Raw genomic sequence first — 21823 nt, forward strand, 5'->3', positions numbered from 1 at the left:
TGACAGATGAGCTGTGGGGTGAAGCAACGGCTCCAATGAGGTGCAGAGAAAACGAAAGATATTCTCTCTCTCTCTCTCTCTTTTTTTAACGAGGACTCAACTTGCCGTATGTAAATAGATTACACAGACAAAAACATGGCTCTGGATTTTATCACAGCGTTGCCGTTTGTTGACCTCGCCATAGTAGTTAATGATTGACTACAGTTAACCAAAGTTAAAATCAGGTCAGTTATTACCTAAGGCTGACCGTTTCCTCTTGTCTTTTATCGTGCCCCATATTTTACCTTACAATCACTTTGCTCACTCGGCATTAGTGCCAGTAGGGTAGTAATAATAGCAGCGCGTCATTCTGCTGCTCGGTGCTTTGGAAACTAATCGCATCCACTGAACCCGAATTCTTCCACTCTCGCTCGATTTATGCTGTGAATGAGTTAATTTCTCGCTGCACTTGCATCATACCTGTCCCCCTTCACCCGTGAGCCGCAGTCTAATTTACGTGTCCCTTGGGCCTGTCACAGTTTGGTCTAGACAAGTATGGATGGCTTCTATCACTCCCGGGGACCCGGCGCGGGTAAAGAGATGCTCACCAGGAGGTTTGACCGGGGGAAGGAGGCAGGGATGTTTTTGTGCCCCCACGGAGCGCTCTCGACATTCGCGCTCCCCCATTTCCAGTTACCATGGCATCACAGCTCCAGGCTAACCAACACAAGGCATCAAGGGGCAAAACAGGCACCTTCAAACACACAAGATAAAAAAAAACAAAATAAAGGATGCATTAAAACATACATTACTGCACTCAGTTGTGAGACTCACAAAGTGGCTTTGTTATAATGGAGGCCCCGTCTGTGAATGATTACACAGAGAATGATTGGCCTGGTTCTAGATTTCGTTCCAAGTCGTCTGCTGTCTCTTTATCACCTGATAACTGTATATATAGCTGCAGCAGTCATGCATAGGTAATGTTTTTTTTTTTTTCCCTCTGTGAACCTCATTCTGTTAAATATAGGCTGCACGGGACATATGATTCATATTACTCGTATACACATTAAACTCAAGGATCCTCGAAGATTCATTCAACAAAAAATATGTAAATGGTAAACATGAATTTAACAGGCATGCGAGCGAATCCATGTTGTGTTTACCACTTTGAAGCATGTCAGAGTCTATACAGTGACTTGTGGTGACACGGGGAGCAGAGCAGGTAATCTCTCAGGATGCAGGGTGTGATGAAACAGTCTTGAATGTTCCCAGAGGCCGGCAATACGCGTCGAGCCAAGAGACCAGTTGAGTTGCATCAGGCACAGAAGCTGCACATGTGCACAGATAATGACACACACGATTTATGGTTAACTCGTGGGGTAATGTATTGAGTGCTGTAGGCGCATGCAAGTTATCTTTTAACGCGCTTATGAATTCTTGATGGACTTGATGATGTTGTGGTTCAGTACGGAAAATAAAAGTTTTTAAAAGGAATTATGGGGAGCTGGGATCAAATTCATGTGTGCATGCAACACATGGTGTAGTCTATGGTCCTGTTCCCGTCCCTCTTTCTGTTTCTGGGTTTACCAGCTGTCTATAACAACTTTACCACCGATAATAATATCTCTGTATAATCAAATATCCTCCACTGCCATGGCTCCCAGGGGTTTGGACATGTTTGGTTAATGCATCCGTTATCACCAAGCAATATTTCCTTCCTTCACATTTATTTAATTCTATATAGTCCATACCAGCTGTCGGGTGTAAAATACCAGATGTAAGGAGACAATATTTCTTTTAATTTAATTTGTTTAAAATTGTGGAGTGAGATAAGAAACCGTATATAAGGAGAGCGTTGGAGCTGAATGGTGGGGGATTCTACAATTGGCACCACAGCCTCCCTCAGATTCGGTCTTTTGAATTTTTTTTAAATGGAGGATAAGTCTTGTCACCGGTGATCACTTCTTTTTATTGATGCATTGATGCACAACAGTGGCAAATAAAATTGCTTTGACTGTAAAGTAGATGGTGAAGAAAAACAACAGGGACCTCGTTCCTTCTCTTGATCTCATTTAAGCCACACAATGCAAAGCAGCAACAATTATCCATATATACCTGTTGTACTCGTTTCAAGTTGAATGTACATTGTGTACCGTACTGTGAGTGAAAGTAGCACTGAATTCCATCACCGCTGGCAAATTTAAAGCCGTACTTTCTTATTGTTGACATGTTTATCATCTTTATCATTTGATATTTTCATTTACATGTTGTAACTCAAGACTTGTTGTACTTGTATGTTCGTTGTGTGGTCAGTTGACTGTGGGTGTTTCTGGTTGTCGGATTGTTGCTGGATTAAATAAAGCTACCAATATTTGAAGGTGGCGAGTATAAAGTAGCGATGGACTAAAAGAAGTTCGAGCCTTGGAATACGATTCAAACCATCAGTAATGTGAGGGCGTTTTACGTGGTAAGGAGACCTTACGCTGAGAAATCAAACCGTCCTCTCGAGTTGCACATGTTGACCGTGTGGGGAGGGCAGCCACATAATGTGTCATGAGTTGGTATGCTGCAGGGTCAGTCTCATATAGACTCCATGCTGGGTATACGTGTTTTTATTATGCGTTACTCTTGCATATACACAAAACAAAGAAGTCCGCTTCCACTACTGTTTGGGAGACATCTTTTGATAAGCATGCACTGGAGTGGCAGCAGGGAAAAATAGTTTTGTCTCGGAAAGTTCACCTTTGATTATTTCACAACGCCTCCAAAGGCATCCTATCATGTTATTTGGTCATAGTTGTGAGAACACGCTGTTCACTCCCATTGAGTGCACCTGCAGGTTGCTCACTCCTCCAGGGTGTAGTCAAGGCTGCGGTGATACGCCCCATGTCAGTGTGGCTGATGTAATGTTGCTGTGGCCTCATTAAGAGAATCACGCAGCGGCAGCCAATGGCAGGCAGACAGGTTATGGCTCAGGGAAGGATGCTTTTCGCTGGGGGAGCCACTCAGGTGGCTCCATGTGCCGCAACCTCGACAGCTCAACAGTGACGCTGCCGCTTGTCATTTGCAAGTCAAATTCCATCCGATCCAGCGCTACTGGATTTAGTGGGAACCGAGATAAATCGAGATAAATTCGAACCATCTGGAAAGATAGTAAAAAAAAACAAAAGCTCAAGTGTCTGCGTGATCATTGTCACGCACAGGAGTAGAAATATCAGCGTTGGGAGATGTATGGAGAATATTCACATCGACATTGTTATCAGTGATGCATGTGACCTTACAGAGGCATCGCAGTTGTTAACTTTATAGCTTATAAAGTAACTTTATAGTAGCTGATTTAGTTAGAAATCTTGGTTTCCCATGAAATAGGTAGTCTGAAACACTTTGTGGTATTCCTGCAAAATTGTAGCACTGGAGGGGAAGCATACCTCAAAGATTGCTACATTCAAGGTCCTTTCAGGCTGTTACAACTAAGACAGCTGTTACCGACTGAAATGTGGTTTCTCTTGTCTGTCTTCGCTGGACACAATCCAGACATTTCACTTTGTCGGGAGATGGAGGATTGTCACAGAGGTAAACATGTCCAACACTAATGTTATCAATGCCCCCCTTCCACACACACACACACACACACACACACACACACACACACACACACACACACACATTTATGACCTTTGGTACTTGGAGCAATGGTTATAAAATGTTTGGTAACTCTTGAAAGCTTCTGAAATAGATAAGCCATTTAAACACTAGAATTATATATTATATATATTTTACTATACAAATAGGTATTGACACCCATACCAGAGTTTACTGAGAGTTTAACCCTGTAGGCACCACGATGATATCTAAATATTCAAATCCAGTGCTGCTTCAAATAGTGATTGTTTTCTCTTAACACTACATGAAGCGCGGAATTCACCGAATGATGGAGATCTAATCTCACGATCTAAACTCACTGTGGTTTTAATTCCTATCCACTGCTTGTCCAGTGTTGAGGAAAAAAGTAAGAAAGATTTGAGGTTTCTAGTGAACTACCAGCTTATCATTTAATGTAAATGGCAAAAGGGCACAGCAGCCTGAGCCATGGATGGCCCACATGAAGTTAAAGACACAGGCAGTACACAAAGCACGGGGCGCAAGGCCACAGTCTGAAAAGACACAATTTTTTTTTCCCTCTATGAAAAAGACACCTATTATGGCATGGAAGACACGGGTATTTCCAGATTGAATAATAACAGTTTTTTTTTTTTTTTGGTTTTTGTAAGTTAATGAAGAACTAATGTGTAAGAGAAGATGCACAACACTGAGAGGCACAGGCTAATATCTGGCCCTACACCTCTACCTCAATTTTACTTCGACACCAGTTCCATCAGCAAACTAAGCTTGTCACGCATTCCAGGATTTACAATCTCCTTCTTGACCTTCATTCATAGTTTGTATTTGACCATCAATATTATGCCCGTATCTGACGTGTCATTATCCACATGACGGTATCTAACGTTTACTCAGCTGATATTTGACACAAAATAAACAGGCACAAGTAAATTGTGAGGACGTTTTTTCAATGACATACAAATGGAACACGTCATTAAACAAGTTTGTCAAACTTTCTTTGCCAAATGCAAAAAAAAAAAAAAAAAAAAAAAAAAAACAACAAGGAAGAGATTACAATACAATGGACACGTTTGTGCTGGCGGCTGTACACACACAAGTGCATGCCTGTAGGCAGAAAACAAGAGCAGACGTTTTCATTCTCACTGATATTCATTAAATAAACGTGTTTAGTATCATTCCATCCCTGCAGAAAAGGTGACAAAGCCATCTGATGTTTTTTCTTAAACATACTACCATCAATGTGTTATTTTTTTGTTTTTTTGCCAGCTCATCTGGCCCCAGAAGTTGCAGGTGATCAAATTCTTAAAAAATTACACCAGGTGTTTGTTAGGATAAAGGTGCTCCACCCTAACAGGTGCAACAATACTAACAAAGGAGTCAGGGAGATATCAGTCAGTAATGATCTGTACACTTATTATTTGTAAAACAGGTGTAAGCTGGTGCGTGAGTCGACCGTGGGTGTGTGGGGCAAAGCTGGAAACTGAATGGAAGCCATCACATTTATTCAGTTTTGGCATTTGATGCGGAAAGAGCGGTATAATGTTCTGTTCACGTTTCCTGAGATGACTCTTCTGGCTTCTGGAGATACTGTCCGACAACACTTACAATAGTTGATACCTCCGCCATGGCGCCTTTACCTACAGCAAAGGAAAGAAATTATTAGAATTTTGCTATTTAACTGTTTAACTAGAGTTAAATACAACCATTTTTATACACAGTCCCTTATTTTCTGGGGTTCAAAAGCAGTTGAACAAATTCACATAATCATAAATAAATGTTCCATCCTCTGCAGGTATTGACTGCCCGACATCTGAAATCCATGGACATCACCAGAGAATGGGCATCCCTTGCGAGGGCCTTTACTGCAGCTGTCTTCTTTTTGTTTGTGGAATTTTTCTGTTCTCAGTTTAGTCCTGAGCAAGTAAAAATGCACACATTCATTGCTGCGTTGCTTTCACAGAACGTTTTTGGTCCATCTCCAGCTTGAAGCATCGGCCAATCCCCTCAGCTTCATGTGGATAAATCTGAGAAGGCCGCACATCACTATTGTGGAAGAAAACATATGAGCCGTAGAATGCTTAACCTCATGTTTAATATGTTGAGCTGTGCATTCACTGATCATTTCACTCTGTTGCTGTTGAAGAGGTTCAATGCCACAAGTCATCTAAGCCCCCAGCTCAACGGGCTTTCAATAGATGTGTAATTGCCAGAACTCTACATCAAGACAATATGTGTTACAGTGGCAACTTGTACTATTCTGTTAGAGCCTATTATTCCATGTCCATCTCTTTGATGCACACTGTGATCTGTGGGATGAAAAATTCAGGTGGGAAGCACATGATTTTATTGGTTGTTCTGACGGTATAGAGCATAGAAGCCATATCTCAGTTAATTGTGAGGTCATCATATCTCCTGCATCAGGATGACCTGACTTGGGTCACACAGTGACTGAGGAAGTCCCCATTGATAAGTAAAAGCTTTTGATAGCTGGCTGAAACGTCTTGCCAGATGGCCTCACAGTGGAGCTGTGAGAGAGGAGTCCTGTGGTATACCGCCTACAGTCCGACCCAACAGTTAATAACGTTTCAGTTTCACAACCAAGAAACACTGCAAGTCGTGGTTGCTATGGTGTTTGTATGGGGTTTATTTCCTTCCTTTCTCCTCATGTACATGATATTTTTGCAACTTGTGAGAGCGAAACTTAGTCGACTACCACATGTGAGTGTTGGGGGAAGGCCCCTTACCTTGGTATCACGAAAACAAATCACAGACAAAAGAATTCTGAGAGACTCTCAATATAATCTACCAACTCCAGGAAGTTCTGGTCCAACATCATATTCTAAAATTTGAGCTTTATTACATCACTGATCTGAGTTTCATCTGTCCAACAAATGCTGCTCCAGCTCTATTTGCTTTTTGTTTGTTTGTTCGTCAAAGTCTAATCTGGCCTTTTGGTTTTTGAGGTTTATGACTGCTTTGTACCATGTGGCGAACCATTTGAGCTCCTAAAGTCTTCCCTTTATTGTAGGTTTGAATAATGAAACTTCTACCTCTTGGAGAGTATGATGAGTTGTTTTGTGCTTTTTATTTAGCATGGGAAGAATCCTGAAATCATCCACCACTGTTGCCTTCTATGGACACCCTGGTCTCATAATGTTGGTGAGCTCATTGGCACACTATTTATTTTATTTATTTATTTTTATGTCTGAAACTGTCAATTTGTCCTGAGGATCACTTCAATTGACAGCCCTTTTGAACACATGTTGCGAGTCCACAGCAACACATGTGTAATTCCTACACCCTTTAAGTCAACATGTAAACTAAACTAGCTAAAATAATTTAAAAATGGGCCGCTGTAAATCTGAGCTCGGCCACCTGCAGGATTTGATCAACTAAAATGTTTTCCGTGTATAGCAGCTAAAGGTCTAATAATTTAGACAATGAAATTCAGGTGACCTTAGGTTCACTGACCGTCATTACATATTGTGCATGTGACAGTAGAATGGGCTTGATCTTAAGTGAAGTATTTCCACACACTTGATGAACCGCTGCTAGTTTTTATACCTCAGTATTTTATTGTATTCAAATACCGGACTGCTATGATGACCTAATTTCCCTTTGGGGATGAATAAAGTAATCATCAACCAATCTAGTTGGCTGACCCACTGGGTTCCTCACCTGTCTTCTAGTTGACTTCCTGCTTAAAGTGTCACAGCGCAGCAGTAAAGTCGAATAGCCATTGCAACCACCAATGTACGCTGCATGTATTTAATCATTTTAATCAATACCTGGCCATTCTGGTCGTCTTCTGGTGTACGTAATGGTCAGATTTTGCTTGAAATTAACAATGTGATATCCAAAGAAAAGACAAAAAACTAGGCTGAAACAAAGGCAGCTGGACTTATGGTTTTAACTCATCCAATGCTACTTGGATGAATGTAAAAAGTCTTCTAGGAAACCCAACAAGTCCATTTGCCTTTGTTTTAACTGTAGTTTTTGGATAAACCGTGGCCAAGATGACTGTTGTAGGACAACTCCACAACTCCCTTCAGGTTATTGGGGGGAGAAAAGATATTTACCTATCACTTAAACTGTTTCCATGGAGATGCTAATTAATTTTTCCGGTTCCCAGCACAGAAGTGATAAAAACATCACGTCGACAGATACCAGCACCACACAGGGACAGATAACACTGACTGATCATAAATCGGACATTCCTGAGAATCTGTTTAGACTTTTAAATGTATTACTGCAAGTAAGACTGTTATAGTTAGAAGTACAGAGCTTTATTCATCCAAATATAATGCTTTTCCTTTCTTCTTTGTTTTATTAGTCTCATACTGTTAGTCATCATAGCTACTGTGGCAAAGACTAACTTTACTTTTACCCTTTTCCTTCTTCTCTCTAAGTAACTTCATCTTTTTTCGTTCGTCATTTTTGTCTTTTCCCGCCTATTGTCATATTGTTCTTATAATCATTTATCCTACTTGTTTTTTTTCTAGCCACGTTGAACCACATAACTTATTTTCTATAACAATTATGGCAGTCAAGCATTCAAGGTAGGCTCCTATCCTCCATCCTCCATGCTGCTTTAAGCAGATTTGATGTCACATAGCAATTTAATCAATTTTAATCCATCAATGAATGCTCCATTCTCATCCTCTTTCTCATTCAAACTACTTGTCACTATTACCAAACCAACTCATTAATTTTATTATTCTGCTAAGCTTCTTCATTATTCATCAATTGTTTTGTAGGACTTTTCACTTAAGCCGTTGTCAGAAAATGTCCTTTTGAGACGGAAAAAGACAATCACTCACTGTATTAAGATCTTAGACTTCAGATAATGAGACTGATCTACTATTAATCAATGAATTCAATTACAATATTTTTCTTCCGTCAAAGTGCAATTATCATACAAAAAGGTTTAAAAACTTAATTCCCCTACACTGAGACCTTTATTATTCAAGCACATCTTAAGGCAGAAGTAGTTATCTGAACACTTGAAGGCTGATTTGATACTGCCAAGCTTCGACAGTTCAGTTAGTTGCAGCATTCACAATTTGGTCTAATTATAAAAATAAAATATTTCCCAGAAGGTAAAAAAAGAGAGAAAGGTTCAACTTGAGGGCAGGCTTGCCACTGAGAAAACGTTCCTAAAATATTTCAGCTGATGTCAGTCTCTGGGGCGGATCGTAGTCTAAAGTACAGGTTCTTAGAAAACAAGCTAATATGTGTTTGTCTACAACCTGTTATTCGAAGGACTGTCTGAAGATAGAATCCTTAAAACAAAACAAAACAACAACAAAAAAAAAAAAAAACACGTGCGGTGGTATCAACCCCCAGCTTGGTCGGTATTTGCCATTTCCTTTGATTCATTTCAGTCTTTTACTCTATGGTTAAGTTTGTTCTGGAGCTGAGGTCAACTAATCAGGAAGTGAACTCTTTTAAGAATAAATGAAGAGTAGGCCTTGAATTTTATCTTTAGTCCCACAGTATGTGGCTGAGGAGTTAATGGCTCGGACTCTGCTTGTTCTCGCCCTTATAAACTTACTTGCTGCTTCTCTTGGTATTACAATTCTGTCACTGTAATGTTTTTGGTTCTTGGCCAAACTAACAATTGAACAGGGAGAATAATCAGTAATAAAAGTATTTAGTTTCAGCTCTTTTCTAATTGTTCTGCATTCTGAGATTTAATGCAGTGAAAGTAAATACTGGTAGATGTGAAATATTTTTAGTTTTTCCTGGCATTAAAACCTACCTTCATCTCCACACACTAGTTTCTTTGCAATGCAAGGGATTTCCACATATCCAAACTCTTTCAACTTGGACACTTGCTGGGCAGTAATAGGATGTTGCCACATAGCTGTGTTCATTGCGGGGCAGAAAAGGAGAGGTCGGGTGGTATCCCAGGCCCTTACCACACATGTCTGCAAAGGACAAATACTGTTCAACTCCAAAAGTATTTCAGAGAAACTGTGTAACAAATTACAATCTGAACATCAAACAAACAACAGTTTCATGCTCTCACCAGCAGATTGTCACAAATGCCATTAGCAATCTTTCCAAGAGTGTTGGCATCAAGGGGAGCAATGACGAAGAGGTCTGCCCAGCGCCTTAGCTCAATGTGTAGGACAGGATCAGATCTCTGTGTCCACAGCTAAAGGAGAGATACCATTTTTTTCACATTTTAAATACTAGCCCTTCGGTTAATACTAGGATTTGAGTGAACTTCATTATTACCTCCCACTCGTCCTCGTCACTGTAGATTTTGACTGAGACCTCTGCAGGATTGTAGAAGTGCTTGGCATGCTCTGTAGTGACCACTCTTACATCCACCTAAAGTGCAAAACAAGACAGTGATGTCCACAGGCTGTTTTGTTACAGTGCTAAATACATGGAAAACTAATATACCTACAGCTGGCACACAGAACACCTTAGCGGCAGTAAAAAGTTTTAATGACCCGTGTCTGTATTATCTGTATTACGTGACATTACTACAGATAGTGTCGTTGCAGATAACCCTACAGCAGCATTTTGGTGAGAGATTATGTCCTCCTGCTCAAATGTAGCTTGACAATGATCCAAATGTAGCTATGCACGTGTCTGTAAAACAAAATGTATCTGTGTCAAGTTCGAGGGTTTAGCTAGATCAGTATGTCTGCCAATGAGACACAGCTGCGCCTCATTGTTTAGGACTGCAGTCATAACACTGCGTTGATTGAATGTATTAAAACACTGCCCCAAATAGTCCCACCCCTGTTTAGTCACTTCTATTTTTCCCTTTGTCCTTAGGCTGTGTAACATTTCACCTGCTGATTATGTTAAGTCATGGCTACTGGGTAAACTGAAGCCACTGTTTACTTAGTCTCATTTCATGCATTTGTCAGCCTTTTATTTCATTCACTCTGGTAGGCTTGAAATGAGGAGGATTATATGAAAATAAAATTAATTAATTAAAAAAAGCTTTAATAACAGGATTATGCTGCGGGGAGTTTACGTTGCTGTCTAACATCCCCACCTTGTGGTAAAGGTGAACTCATGCACACTAGGGCAGGTAAAGTATTCATTAACGTGCGTAGGAGCAAGTAACTAATAACAACATAAAAACATAAACAAACATAAACAACATAAAAAAATCTTTGTATGAAGCGGCTCACCCCAGGGAGTTGAAGGAGGTGAGAGACCAAAGGAGGTAGTTTCAAGGCTGCCACGCTCCCCGTTACGCCAACAAGAACACGAAATGCCCCAGAAGATTCCAACAAATCAGACTTTAGACATGAGACGCGGTCCTCTGCCTGCATGCTGCCACTTCTCTATGAGGAGGTCGACAAGTTACAGTGTTCAGTTCCTGCGGACATCTTCCACTTCCGTAAATATTCGCAACGAACCAATCAGAGAGGCGTCTTGTGCACGAGCACGTCGTTACGCCGACGGTGGACGAGCGCGCAGAATATTCTGGGTTTATTATTTGCTAATAGCTTCCAGGGCAGTTAGCATGAAGAGAGGGGACTTCATTCATTCCTGTTAACTCAAGTCTGGGTTTTGTTTCAGTCAAAGCAACGATGCCACTCACACCTCTCGTTTACTGGGCTCAACGCCACGAAGAAATTTACCTGCGAGTGGAGCTAACAGACGCTCAGGTGAGTATTAAACCTGCCCCCCACCCCCTACCGTCTGCTCGCACTTTCCTGCTGTCAGAGAACTATTTTAACCCAACGCGAATAAATATTTAACAATGCAAATGACGGCTGCGGGTAGACGGCCAGACGGCTGCACAGTTTGCATATCTAGAGAGATAAACAGAGAGATCATTACACAGATAGTCGATCTGTACAAAGCCCTCTGTTAAGGCCTGTCAGCACGGGCCAACCGTGACCCACCAAACCTGTTGGTGAATTAGTGATGGCGTGTGTGTACAATTTCAGGGGATCGTTTTCAGTAATCCAGGTCATGGCATATCCCAAAAAAAAAAACACCTGGACTTGTTGTCACCTAAGTAGCTTCTGCAGGTCTAAACGACTGGTGGGGAATTTACTGACATGACTAGACCAGACACCCACCTGTAAAAGGAGGAGTTTGTTTTGATCCAGTGTGATGGGCAAAGACTCCAAGAATCAAAGTGTGGAGGAGGATGTGTGAAAGGTTTTTGGGGACAGGTGTTAAGACTCCGTTGTAAGTGGCTGATAAATCTCAGCCCATCCCCCTTGTCCAGAAAGGGTTTAACCAATTAGATAAAGATGCTTCCCTTCACTCCTCTTTCAAACCATGGCTAAAATGTGTCAGGTGTAGGTGGACTCCTCTCAAAGAGCGATGCATTTATGCAGGGGTGATTTTTCTCGATGCACTCGAAGTTTGTGCATTGCTCGGTGACCTCCTGGGAGTCCTGCCTCAGAAGAACTAGGAACTAGGATTTTCTTTGTCTCAGCTTTGCCCTATATATATTCATTTATTATTTATTTATCTTTTGCACGGTCATGAGTTAATAATCACAGGAATACCCTCTGGCCTGGAACAGCAGCAGGGGAGGAGTGTAATGTTATCAGCTCGCCCTGCAGATGGGATTATAAAGAGTTGTGTATGTCACATTGCCCCAAACACCAGTCTGCAGAGAGAAACTTCAAACTTTAGTTCACTTTTAGGCAACACAAAGATTCTTCAAATAGCACTAGACTAATTATTATTCAGTACAGACTAACAGGAAGAAGATTATTTTCGGGGCGGAGACTGTGTTAACTGACTCATTTCCTTGATAGTTTTCTTCTTGGAGGGAAATAGTTCTGGTTGGTAATTAATTCGTTTCTACTTTAGATTTCTTATAATCACATTTGCTTAACTTCTCTTAACTTATCAGTCTTTTAAATGGCATCTGCGTAGCAGTTTTGTTCACAGGAAGTAAAAGGATCCTTGAATACATAGTCTCTAAGAGGAAGTAAAGCTTATCATCTGCCTGTCTTTCTTTTTTGCAGAATATTGACGTCCATGTGCATGAAAACGTCCTTCACTTTCGAGGTAACATTAATTCGTTATTTAACGTGCGTTTAGCTGTGAAACTATTTTTTGAAAGCGGGTGTGATTTGTGATATTTCTTGGTGTTTTGTGTGCAGCTCAGGGGCACGGTGCAAAAGGGCAGAATGAATACCAGTTCAGCCTGGAGTTTCTTTCACCAGTAAAGTCAGAGGTATGCTTTGAATTTCAAACCGTTCATAAACACCTGCCACTCCTTGCTCGCCGCTACCTTTCCCTTGTTTATGAATATGCTCATTACATGCATCTGCGTGCCCAGGTGAGCCACAGGTCCACGCAGCGGCAGGTGAACGTTACCGTGCGGAAAGGCCAGCGAGGCTGGTGGGAGAGACTGACGGTACAGGAGCGTAAACCGGTCTTCCTGGCGCCAGACTTTGACCGCTGGCTGGACGAGTCAGACGCCGAGATGGAGATCCGGGAAAAGGTGGGACCAAATGCACAACATGATGCACGCAGCACCTGCTTTGAAATAACACACCAAAAAGGGATTGCAGCATTTCAGTGATACCCAATATGTTTGAGCCAGAAGGTGCAGAGGTTAGGACCAGATAATAGTCTGTACCTCTTTAATTTAACCTATAACTAAGTTCTTGCAATCTACGGAGTCTCTTTTAAGTCAAAAACTCACAGGAGAAAAATCAAAAATATGACTGGAGATGTTCGAAGTTTGATGCACGCAGAGTTTTAGCCTTAAAAAGAAACACAACTGGGTTTCTGGAAGCCATGCAAGTTCAGACCGATTTCATGGCGTTGTGCTTGTCCTTTTATACAAGTTAGTGCTTCATTAACATACGGGTTAGTGCTTGACTTGCTGCCAAAAACTAGATCCTTTTGATTATGTCATTCTCTACCAGGTTGTTGATTTCTTTCCCTGATGACAACCTTCCACATGAAGAATTAAAATCCAGTCAAAGCGTGCCTCTCCGTTCATCACATCCATATTGTTGCCACTTTTTACGTACCCGTCATCCATCACTTTGTCACATTTATGGCGGGTTGGCGGCTGCTTGCCTGTTATTCTTGTGGACTGTTCGTAAAGTTCACTTGAAGTTCACCGCTGTGTGCTGCATCTGCATGTGTCCTTTTCCCTTCTGCCCAACTATAGTGGTAAAATATGTTTAAACCTTGAGAATATAATGTTTAATATCGTAAGCAAAGTGTTAATTCAATCAAAGCTTTCAAAATCATGATTTTTTTTTCCTCGACAAAGATAGACAGGATAAAGAATTAAGTTGGTTTGTTCACTTTTAAAGGAGGAGAAAAGGAACAGGCTGAAGGCTTCAAGAGATAAAGAAACAGGTGAGTGAATACTGGTAATAAGAATCAAAATAATTACAACTGGACAGTCAAGACATTGAAACTTGATTTTTTTGGGTTCTTTTGTGTCCAACATCTAACAGTTATGTGAATATCTTTGACATGGATAAGCCCCCTAACGATTTCATGTTCATTTGAAATATTTCAGGGTTTCTGAGCCTGAAAACAGGATTTTTGTTCATTTACAACCTGGTACAGTTTCTCGGATTTTCATGGATCTTCGTCAACATGACCGTGCGCCTCTTTATCTTTGGCCAAGGTGAGAAAAGTCTTTCTTCCCCCCCCCCCCCATTGATCTGTCATCTCACAAAAACGTGTTTAAGAAGTGTCATTCTTAAAACTTGTTGCAGATTCACTCTACGACACGTTTCACACGATAGCGGACATGATGTTCTTCTGCCAGATCCTGGCAGCAGTGGAGGTCCTCAATGCAGCTTTTGGTATAGTCCGGACGGGTGTTATTCCGACTCTCATACAGGTATGGGATGTTCCTGTGTCTGGCTTTTAAGTATGTATGTATGGAGTATTTCTCAGTGCTTCTTTGTTTGTGCACCAGGTGGTTGGAAGGAATTTTATCCTCTTCATCATTTTTGGTAGTTTGGAGGAAATGCACCACAAGCCTGTCGTGTTCTTTGTTTTCTACCTGTGGAGCGCTATTGAGATCTTTAGGTACGTACGAAGCTTCACAGTAAACAATCACGTGTTTCATAAGCAGCCAACGTTCTTCGAATTAAACCAAACATCTGAGGAATTGATGATAGATTTTTTTACACAATTTTGTAAACAGTTTGAGCTAAAATCTGTTCCCTCAGAAACATCTAAGCTGTAAAAGAACAATTAAGGCTGTAAACCGAATGTAAACCCAATCACTGCATTACCTCATCAAGAGTAAGTATGCATTCAGCCTTTCTCCTAATTTCAGGTATCCGTTTTACATGCTGGGCTGCTTCAATACTGAGTGGAAAACCCTCACATGGCTGCGGTACACGATCTGGATGCCATTGTATCCTTTAGGCGTTTTAGCTGAAGGTACGATCGGTTTACTTGTCTCTGAATTAACTCTTAATTCTCGACGTAAAAGTACTAAAATGTGTAATCTCTGAATCACCCTGCAGCTGTTGCGGTGATACAATCCATTCCCATCTTTGACGAAACTAAACTCCTGAGTATTCCTCTCCCGAAATCCATCGGCACCTCCGTCAGCTTCTCGTACTTCCTGCACATCTACCTTGTTCTCATGTTTTTGGGTAAGTTGTTGAGACACCACATCTCGATCTGCTGACACTGTATGTTCAAATGTCACGATTTGTGTTCTGATATCGATCTTTTTTTTTTTTTTTTTTTTTTTTTTACAGGGCTCTTTACCAACTTTCGGCACTTGTACAAGCAGAGGAGCAAGCGCTTCCGAACCAAAAAGCGCAAAGCAAACTGAGACTGAGCGTCGACAGCTTTCGTCGAACGCCTTCGCTGCCTGCTTGGAAACATCTTAAACGATCACCGTGTTCCAAAACCCTGCTCTGGTGACATCAGTTCAGGTTTTATCATGCAGTCATCTTTAACACGTTTCTCAATAAAATGGCTTCCTCTTTCGTTAACACCCAACAGATGATGCAGTTTTTCATCATTGCACAACAGTCACGTTTGCTTATATACCAGACAGTAGCTGCTGTAAGCCATCGAAAGTGATGTTCCGTGTGACACTGTATTACTTTTTATTTTGTTTCAAACCACTGATAATTTTGACTTTGTTTGCATTGAAACATTCAGCGTTTCGTCATTTCAAAGAGGGTTACTGGTGCGTGAATGAAGAACTTAACAATATCCTTGAACGCTTGGTTATTATTCTGGATTTCTGAACCGTTCCACAAAGCTCAGGGAAAATCCTCCTGCTAAAATACAGAAAGCTTTTTGTGTCCCTTAAGCTCAACAATAACCTTTGTTGGTTTCCCACTCTGCTGTTTTATTGTTTTGAAAGTCACAGTAACAATAACAGTCGTTTCACTGGTTTCCTGTAAATGTGACACCTATCTGACACTGAATAAAAATGAAATTTAACTCTGTTTAGTATGTGAAAAAGACGATGCAACAAAACATGTAAAAAAAAAAAAAAGTATGTACACGCCAACATTCTTTGAATTAATTTACACTCGAAGTAGCCCCTTTCTTCAACAACAGTCAGGATACATCCCCGCTGACTGGCCGAGGCTGCTGGGTATTAGTCCATTCATACCAATTCATTTGGCTCAACTGGAGAAGTCGGTGTACATGGGAGCAATGTTGTGATCGAAGGCAGCGTACTGCGAGTCGCCCGTGCTGGCTAGTTTGAGTTGCTGAGCAGCGTGCGAGAGCTGGAAGGCGGCGTCAGGATGGGCCGAGTCTGGCAACAGGGTGCACTCTCTCTCCAGCAGGTCGGCCACTCCCTTCAGGAGCTCCCAGAAACCGAAAGCCAAAGCAGCCTTCCGCAGACGATTCAGCTCCTGATAGATTCAAATAATTAAAAAAAAAAATGTTTAAAAAATGGAACCATTTATTCATAGGTTGGAGCCATTTCAGCTAAACTTACTTTATAGAAGGTCTGAGTTTTGTCTGGCAATTTCCTGGCATTCCTCAAGATCTTCTGGACATCCGTCTGCACGGTGACAAGCATCAATAAATCAGTGATGACAAGGAAGTGATGGTTATCATTCAAGAAATTCTTAGCGGTCAGTTAAGGCGCTGACTGTACATCTGAATAAGCATTGTGTTAAGACGGTGTTATGTTTGAAAAAGGAAAGAACAGGATGTTGTCATGTGATAACAGATTATTGTAAATACTGTGCATATACAACATCACAAAATCTATTCATCTTGGGTTTCATTCATGAACGGATGTGAGGAGTCGATATTTGTTTGATTGTGACATCAAAAACTGGTAATTACATCAGTAACTCTCGCATAGAGTCTACAGCAGAAAGGATTAACTGATTAGTCAATTGATCAATCAAAAACCATTTTGATTGAAGTATAAAAGACTTGTTTCTTTCAATTGTTTTGTCAGCAGGTGTTTTGTAGAATTCAGATAAAAAGCCAGAAAATGTATCTAATTGTTGTCCTCTCTATAGTCTTCATCAAACAGGAGTGCAATATGCAGTGTTTGTTTTTTTTTTTTGTTTTTTTTTTTTACTGTACCTGTAGTCCGCTGGCTTTAATCCACACAGTTACATTCTGGGCATAGCTTCGTTTGACCGGGGGCTGCACAGGGAAAGGACTTTTACTGTCATCCTCACCGTAGGGATTTTCTGCAGCCTCTGAAATACAAGAACAGCCACAGAACATCAGAGTGAAGTTGATCCACGGCATCATGATCAAGGCGTGCTTCAGAAACCTGGGTCAATTTCTTTTAAATGTTCGCTATAAAACTGAAAAATGCGACACATACGAACAGCATGCTGAGGAGGTTTGTCACAAAGACAAAACAGAACGTTTTATTTTACTGCAGAGAAACCTGACACAGTGAAGGGGTGAAAGGTTACCTGAGATTGGTCCCAAATGTGAGATCTTTCCCAGCCAGGGCAGAGGCCCTGGACCCGGCTCGAACAGAGACATCATCAGGTTTGATTTCTTCTTGCTGTCTGCCTGAGAGTAAAGCATACCATACCAGTCTGGCCTGGGAGCAAAAGAAACAATGATTTAGATGCAGTGAGGACCTCACTATCTGTCCTTTAATCCCACCAGAGACAAATGTGGTCTTAAATTCTCTTGAGAAAGGTATCTCTGCGTGGAGGACGGGACTCCCACGACCTGCCTTTTCCACCCTTCGTATTAAAAATGTCAGAATCAACACTGACCAGACTTCTCAAACCACAGAGAGGCGGAAGATTTGACACAGTGACATTAACAGGAGGACACGACACCACTTAGCTTTGGGATCATCTTCCACGAAACGAGACTGTGGATTCATTCAAAGTCCGGTCATTTTACACCAGAACAAAGAAAACAACAACCTTTCATCTTCTCCCTGCCTTTCTCTGTCTTCCCCTAACATCCTGTGGGGTACGGCGATAAGAGGTTTACCAGACGGGCCATAAAATGCAGATGCATTCCTGACGTTAAGTGGAGACTTCTTTATTTATGTGAAAGAGCAGCTCTGTAACCAAAATACAGTACTCAACAAATGTTCTCATAAGAACAAGCCAAAAATAATACAAGACAAGTAAACAATAGTAACTACACTTCTATACTCTATACTCTATACGACCACACTGCCACCTAGTGACCATGGAAAGGTCTCTGCAAAACTGCATGTGCAATGGATACTGGCCTGTGTTTAATTATTTTGACAAAATGGTGTTGTTTAATTTCTCTTTTAAACCCTGACGTTCTTTTTATGTGCTGAGTTTACACGGGATGATATGGCCCTAATTATTAGTAGATGATAAACGTGAGTATGTGACTTTTGTGAGGAAGAATCTGAATTATTTCATTTAAATAATTCCTTACTCTAAAGCATCGTCTTCTATTACACCTATGACTAAAGAATTCAATCTGGGCACAGAAGGATGGTTTGTCCACCCAGACGATCTAGCTTTATGATCTAGGCCTTGTTGTTTGCCTTTAGCTGATTTTTTCCTTCCTTTTTGACAATTTCCCTGTAACCACTCATCAAGTTTTTACCAGCATCTATTCTTGAAGTTACAGATATTTTACCCTGTTGTTGGGGGAAAAAAAGCTTCAAAGTTCAAGTCAATACCAAACCAACAGGCCGGACACACAAAGGCTCTAACTACCAACGACCTGGTGCCAGATAGTTATCAGACTTCAAACACAATCAGGAGGGATCAGTAAAGGCTGAATCTACTTGTGGAATCAACCTTTAAACTCCGCTGCAGGAAAGCGTTGTTTCATGTTAGGCTGGTCTTAGAGTTGTTTTCAAAAACTACATCTATCTAAACTATATCTACTATACCAGTTAACTATAAACAAGTCCGGTGCATCTCACCCCAACTGGACCAGCGCCACCATGCCCTCGACCTTCAGACTTCCGTGCAGAAGTACGCAGAAGTTTGGACTTTTGCCTGCCATCTGACTGGCAGAAGGTTCCTCCTCGAGCTCCTCTGTAGCTCCTGTACCGACGTCATCCACTTCTGAAATCAAGTATAAAGAAAATATATGATGAAATCACAAATACGTGGCACACAAAGGTCCCATAGATCTGGTTTAACGTTTTAAAATGACCTCTTTACTTTCAATATGAAATTGAAAAAATGTGACGAAAAAAAAATGCTTCTTGTTTTGTATTTCCATGCTATCCATTTTCTCACTTTGTAATAACAGAAAATCCCTTCCTGAGCTGAACATTGCCAGAGGATGTAATTTAGTCAAAACCATTAGTTCCTCAAACTGCAAACAGTTTTTAAAGCAGAGAAACAAAAAGCAGCTACAAATAACCCATCTGTCTATAATACAATTAGCATTTCATGTAACTGCCACAGTAAAAAAAAAAATAAAAACGCCAAAACAAACCTTTATTCACAGCAATGGGTAGTACCAAGTGTCTGGATATGACGGGAGGACTGGAAATGTCAGCAATTTCAATGAAGCCCACAATTTCCAAATCTGAAATACATAGTACAGATAGTGAAGTTTTACTGGTTGAATAAGAGTTTAAATTATTCTAACCACGGCATTTAAAGTCAACTGTATACCTGTACTGACTGTTCGGGGCATGGGCTCCACCTCATCATCTACCACGACCGGCTCAGGTCGAGGGAACACCTGAACGTCTGAGGACAGATTCCCACAGTGTAGGACCGCATGGAAGGGAGAGTATGCATGATCAATCAGCCGCCTGGAGACATGGAAACATTACGTCAACATTACGTGCTTTACTACACATATGCAAAATGAAAAGTACATTTTTCTTCCCGTATTATTTCCTGAGTACAGTCATACCCAAACATGGCCTGCACACTCTTCATGCAGAGTGGACCCTCGACAGTGAAGATCTGTCCGTCGCCTCCACTGAGACGAAGTAGCTCCTCCAAATTGTCCATGGCATCAGTCATCTGCAACTGCAATTACACAAACACTTAAAGAGTGAGTGACAACTCCTCAGGTCACATAGCATTCAGGTGTTTGTGTGTGGGAGGAATTATGAACATTTTTAAACTCTCTCAAATAATGAACATGATCTAGAGTTTTGAAACTGAAAAACAACCGTTGAGCCGCTGGCAGAAAAGAAAAAAGGGGGTGATTCAGTACCTCCTCTGAATTGGCTACACACATGATGAACAGTTTGGTGGGGAAAGGGAAAGGAAGAGGGAATTTCTTTTCATCCCCGCGATGCTTCAGCGTTTGGAGGGAGTGCCGTAGGGAGCCCTTTCCAATACCAAGAGATCCATCAGTAACCAGCACCACCTGTAGGACACCAGAGGGAGGTACATAAACATAAGCCTGTTCAATAATAAATATGCATGAGTGGCTGCAATCACAGTAGGAAAAGTGTTTGAGCTTTAATGACGTGTAATAGCTGCAGAGGTGTGATGACGCTAGGTAAAGAGCTTGCCAAAGTACCTGGCAGGGACAGGCACTACCCCACTCCTGTTGAACCACGTTACTAACTCCATGCAGAGCTGATTCCACACAGGTCTTGTCATAGTCTTCTAGGTTGCTAAGAGCCTCCTGTGCAGAGACAAAAGCATTAGAAATTATATATGTGTTTTAAATAAACACAGGCAAATACTTTTCAAAGGGAGGCAACACTCCACCTGTAACGCGTTGTAATCCCTGGTGAAAGGCACCAGCAGCTCCCAGAGGGAAGAAAATGCCATCAGTGACGTGAACTCCAGGCGGTAGTTGGAGGCCATGTGTTCAAACAACATATTGAGTCCGTGGACTGCCAGGTTCTTCCTTTGAAACTCTTCGCTGCCATCCGGTAACACCGGCCGTGTCATGGACAGAGACACGTCCATTAAGACCACGGTAGGCATGGTTCACTGTTTATCCAAAACCCCCTCTAATGAAATGGACTCCAAAGGGCTCCCGCTGAAGGAGGAAACGATGAAACTTATGAGAAGATAAACAAGATAAACAAGTTGGCATTTAGTAGCTTCTCCTTTAGTGGGCGACGAGATCGTATGTCGGCTATGTATCGACCCCACCCGCTATAATGTAACATAGTGTGCGTGTTGTCCTTAATTACGCTTTTGTAGATTTATCACTGAACGACAATTAATGACGCTGAAAACTACAAGGATGTCGAAGCACAGGGCTGTTAGCTGTGTTAGCCTAAACTACGTTAGCATTCAGCTACGTAACGATAAAAGACTCAGACGAGGAAACGCTCCGGTTGCTTTTGAACTAATATGAGAAGTCAGCTATATATGAGCTAAACTATTCGGCGAAAAACAAATTTTGACAAAAGTCAAAAGTCAAAATGAATAAAAAATGTACCTGCCATTCAATATGTCACTGGCCAGCCAGTGTCTGTGGTGTGATGTGCAACGGTACTTCCGTCCGGGTGACAGTGGTGGATAAATAGTTCCTATGTGATTTAAATATGAATCATAAATATAACCAGGTTTCTATTATTGTGTTGGCCATTTCAGTCATTGGGCTTGGAAAAATACCTGAAAAAAATATGGCTTAATTCTATCCAGTTTAACAGCACCACAAGTTACATCTTTCAAGGATATAGTTAAACTGACACTTTTATTACGCCTTTTCGTCATAAACCTTAACATTAACATTTACGAAGGAGGACTTGGTACATTCATTTTCACCAATGTATGTAAACTATGTACCAGATGAACAGGCAAAGAGAGTGCACCATATCCACAAAGGCTTTCCTGTTTTTAGTACATGAACAGGTGGAAACTATATCAATCGGAAGGTATAAATA

General features: G+C 41.2%; 3 protein-coding genes across 5 annotated transcripts; 1 reads left to right on the plus strand and 2 right to left on the minus strand.

Annotated features, from left to right (window-relative positions):
- Positions 1-4526: 4526 nt before the first annotated feature.
- Positions 4527-11029, minus strand: ppcdc (phosphopantothenoylcysteine decarboxylase). Its single transcript, XM_047596196.1, has 5 exons — positions 10761-11029; positions 9844-9939; positions 9632-9760; positions 9362-9530; positions 4527-5237 (listed from the first exon to the last, which is right to left on the minus strand). The coding sequence occupies exons 1-5, from the start codon at positions 10902-10904 to the stop codon at positions 5149-5151; spliced, it is 627 nt and encodes a 208-aa protein (XP_047452152.1). The 5' UTR covers positions 10905-11029; the 3' UTR covers positions 4527-5148.
- Positions 11030-11036: 7 nt separating this feature from the next.
- hacd3 (3-hydroxyacyl-CoA dehydratase 3) lies at positions 11037-16004 on the plus strand. Its single transcript, XM_047596195.1, has 11 exons — positions 11037-11243; positions 12570-12612; positions 12708-12781; positions 12887-13051; positions 13881-13926; positions 14093-14203; positions 14295-14422; positions 14501-14613; positions 14867-14973; positions 15060-15191; positions 15300-16004. The coding sequence occupies exons 1-11, from the start codon at positions 11166-11168 to the stop codon at positions 15374-15376; spliced, it is 1074 nt and encodes a 357-aa protein (XP_047452151.1). The 5' UTR covers positions 11037-11165; the 3' UTR covers positions 15377-16004.
- On the minus strand, positions 15884-21446 carry ints14 (integrator complex subunit 14). Of its 3 annotated transcripts, none has more exons than XM_047596192.1 (12): positions 21376-21446; positions 20691-20967; positions 20497-20604; positions 20185-20340; positions 19876-19994; positions 19629-19771; positions 19447-19539; positions 18923-19067; positions 17457-17590; positions 17113-17231; positions 16508-16573; positions 15884-16421 (listed from the first exon to the last, which is right to left on the minus strand). In XM_047596192.1, exons 2-12 carry the CDS (start codon positions 20910-20912, stop codon positions 16188-16190), a joined length of 1539 nt encoding a protein of 512 aa, XP_047452148.1. In that variant the 5' UTR covers positions 20913-20967; positions 21376-21446; the 3' UTR covers positions 15884-16187. The 3 variants fall into 3 exon arrangements, with proteins under 3 accessions (XP_047452148.1, XP_047452149.1, XP_047452150.1); XM_047596193.1 differs by having other exon boundaries at positions 21380-21437; XM_047596194.1 differs by having other exon boundaries at positions 20691-20988; positions 21376-21409.
- Positions 21447-21823: the final 377 nt, after the last annotated feature.

Source organism: Mugil cephalus, chromosome 10, assembly GCF_022458985.1.
Source record: "Mugil cephalus isolate CIBA_MC_2020 chromosome 10, CIBA_Mcephalus_1.1, whole genome shotgun sequence".
Classification (NCBI taxonomy): domain Eukaryota; kingdom Metazoa; phylum Chordata; class Actinopteri; order Mugiliformes; family Mugilidae; genus Mugil; species Mugil cephalus.

Excerpts from the sequence above, each read along its gene's own strand:
- hacd3 (XM_047596195.1), top strand. The coding sequence starts at position 11,166 with ATGCCACTCACACCTCTCGTTTACTGGGCTCAACGCCACGAAGAAATT. Across the intron at positions 14,614-14,866 it reads AGCGCTATTGAGATCTTTAG|GTATCCGTTTTACATGCTGG; the intron begins GTACGTACGAAG and ends TCCTAATTTCAG. Across the intron at positions 14,974-15,059 it reads TTTAGGCGTTTTAGCTGAAG|CTGTTGCGGTGATACAATCC; the intron begins GTACGATCGGTT and ends ATCACCCTGCAG.
- ints14 (XM_047596192.1), bottom strand. The coding sequence starts at position 20,912 with ATGCCTACCGTGGTCTTAATGGACGTGTCTCTGTCCATGACACGGCCG. Across the intron at positions 20,341-20,496 it reads GTAGTGCCTGTCCCTGCCAG|GTGGTGCTGGTTACTGATGG; the intron begins GTACTTTGGCAA and ends GGTGTCCTACAG. Across the intron at positions 19,995-20,184 it reads GTGTAGCCAATTCAGAGGAG|TTGCAGATGACTGATGCCAT; the intron begins GTACTGAATCAC and ends GTGTAATTGCAG.
- ppcdc (XM_047596196.1), bottom strand. The coding sequence starts at position 10,904 with ATGCAGGCAGAGGACCGCGTCTCATGTCTAAAGTCTGATTTGTTGGAA. Across the intron at positions 9,940-10,760 it reads ACCTCCTTCAACTCCCTGGG|GTGGATGTAAGAGTGGTCAC; the intron begins GTGAGCCGCTTC and ends TTTGCACTTTAG. Across the intron at positions 5,238-9,361 it reads ACTAGTGTGTGGAGATGAAG|GTAAAGGCGCCATGGCGGAG; the intron begins GTAGGTTTTAAT and ends CCTTTGCTGTAG.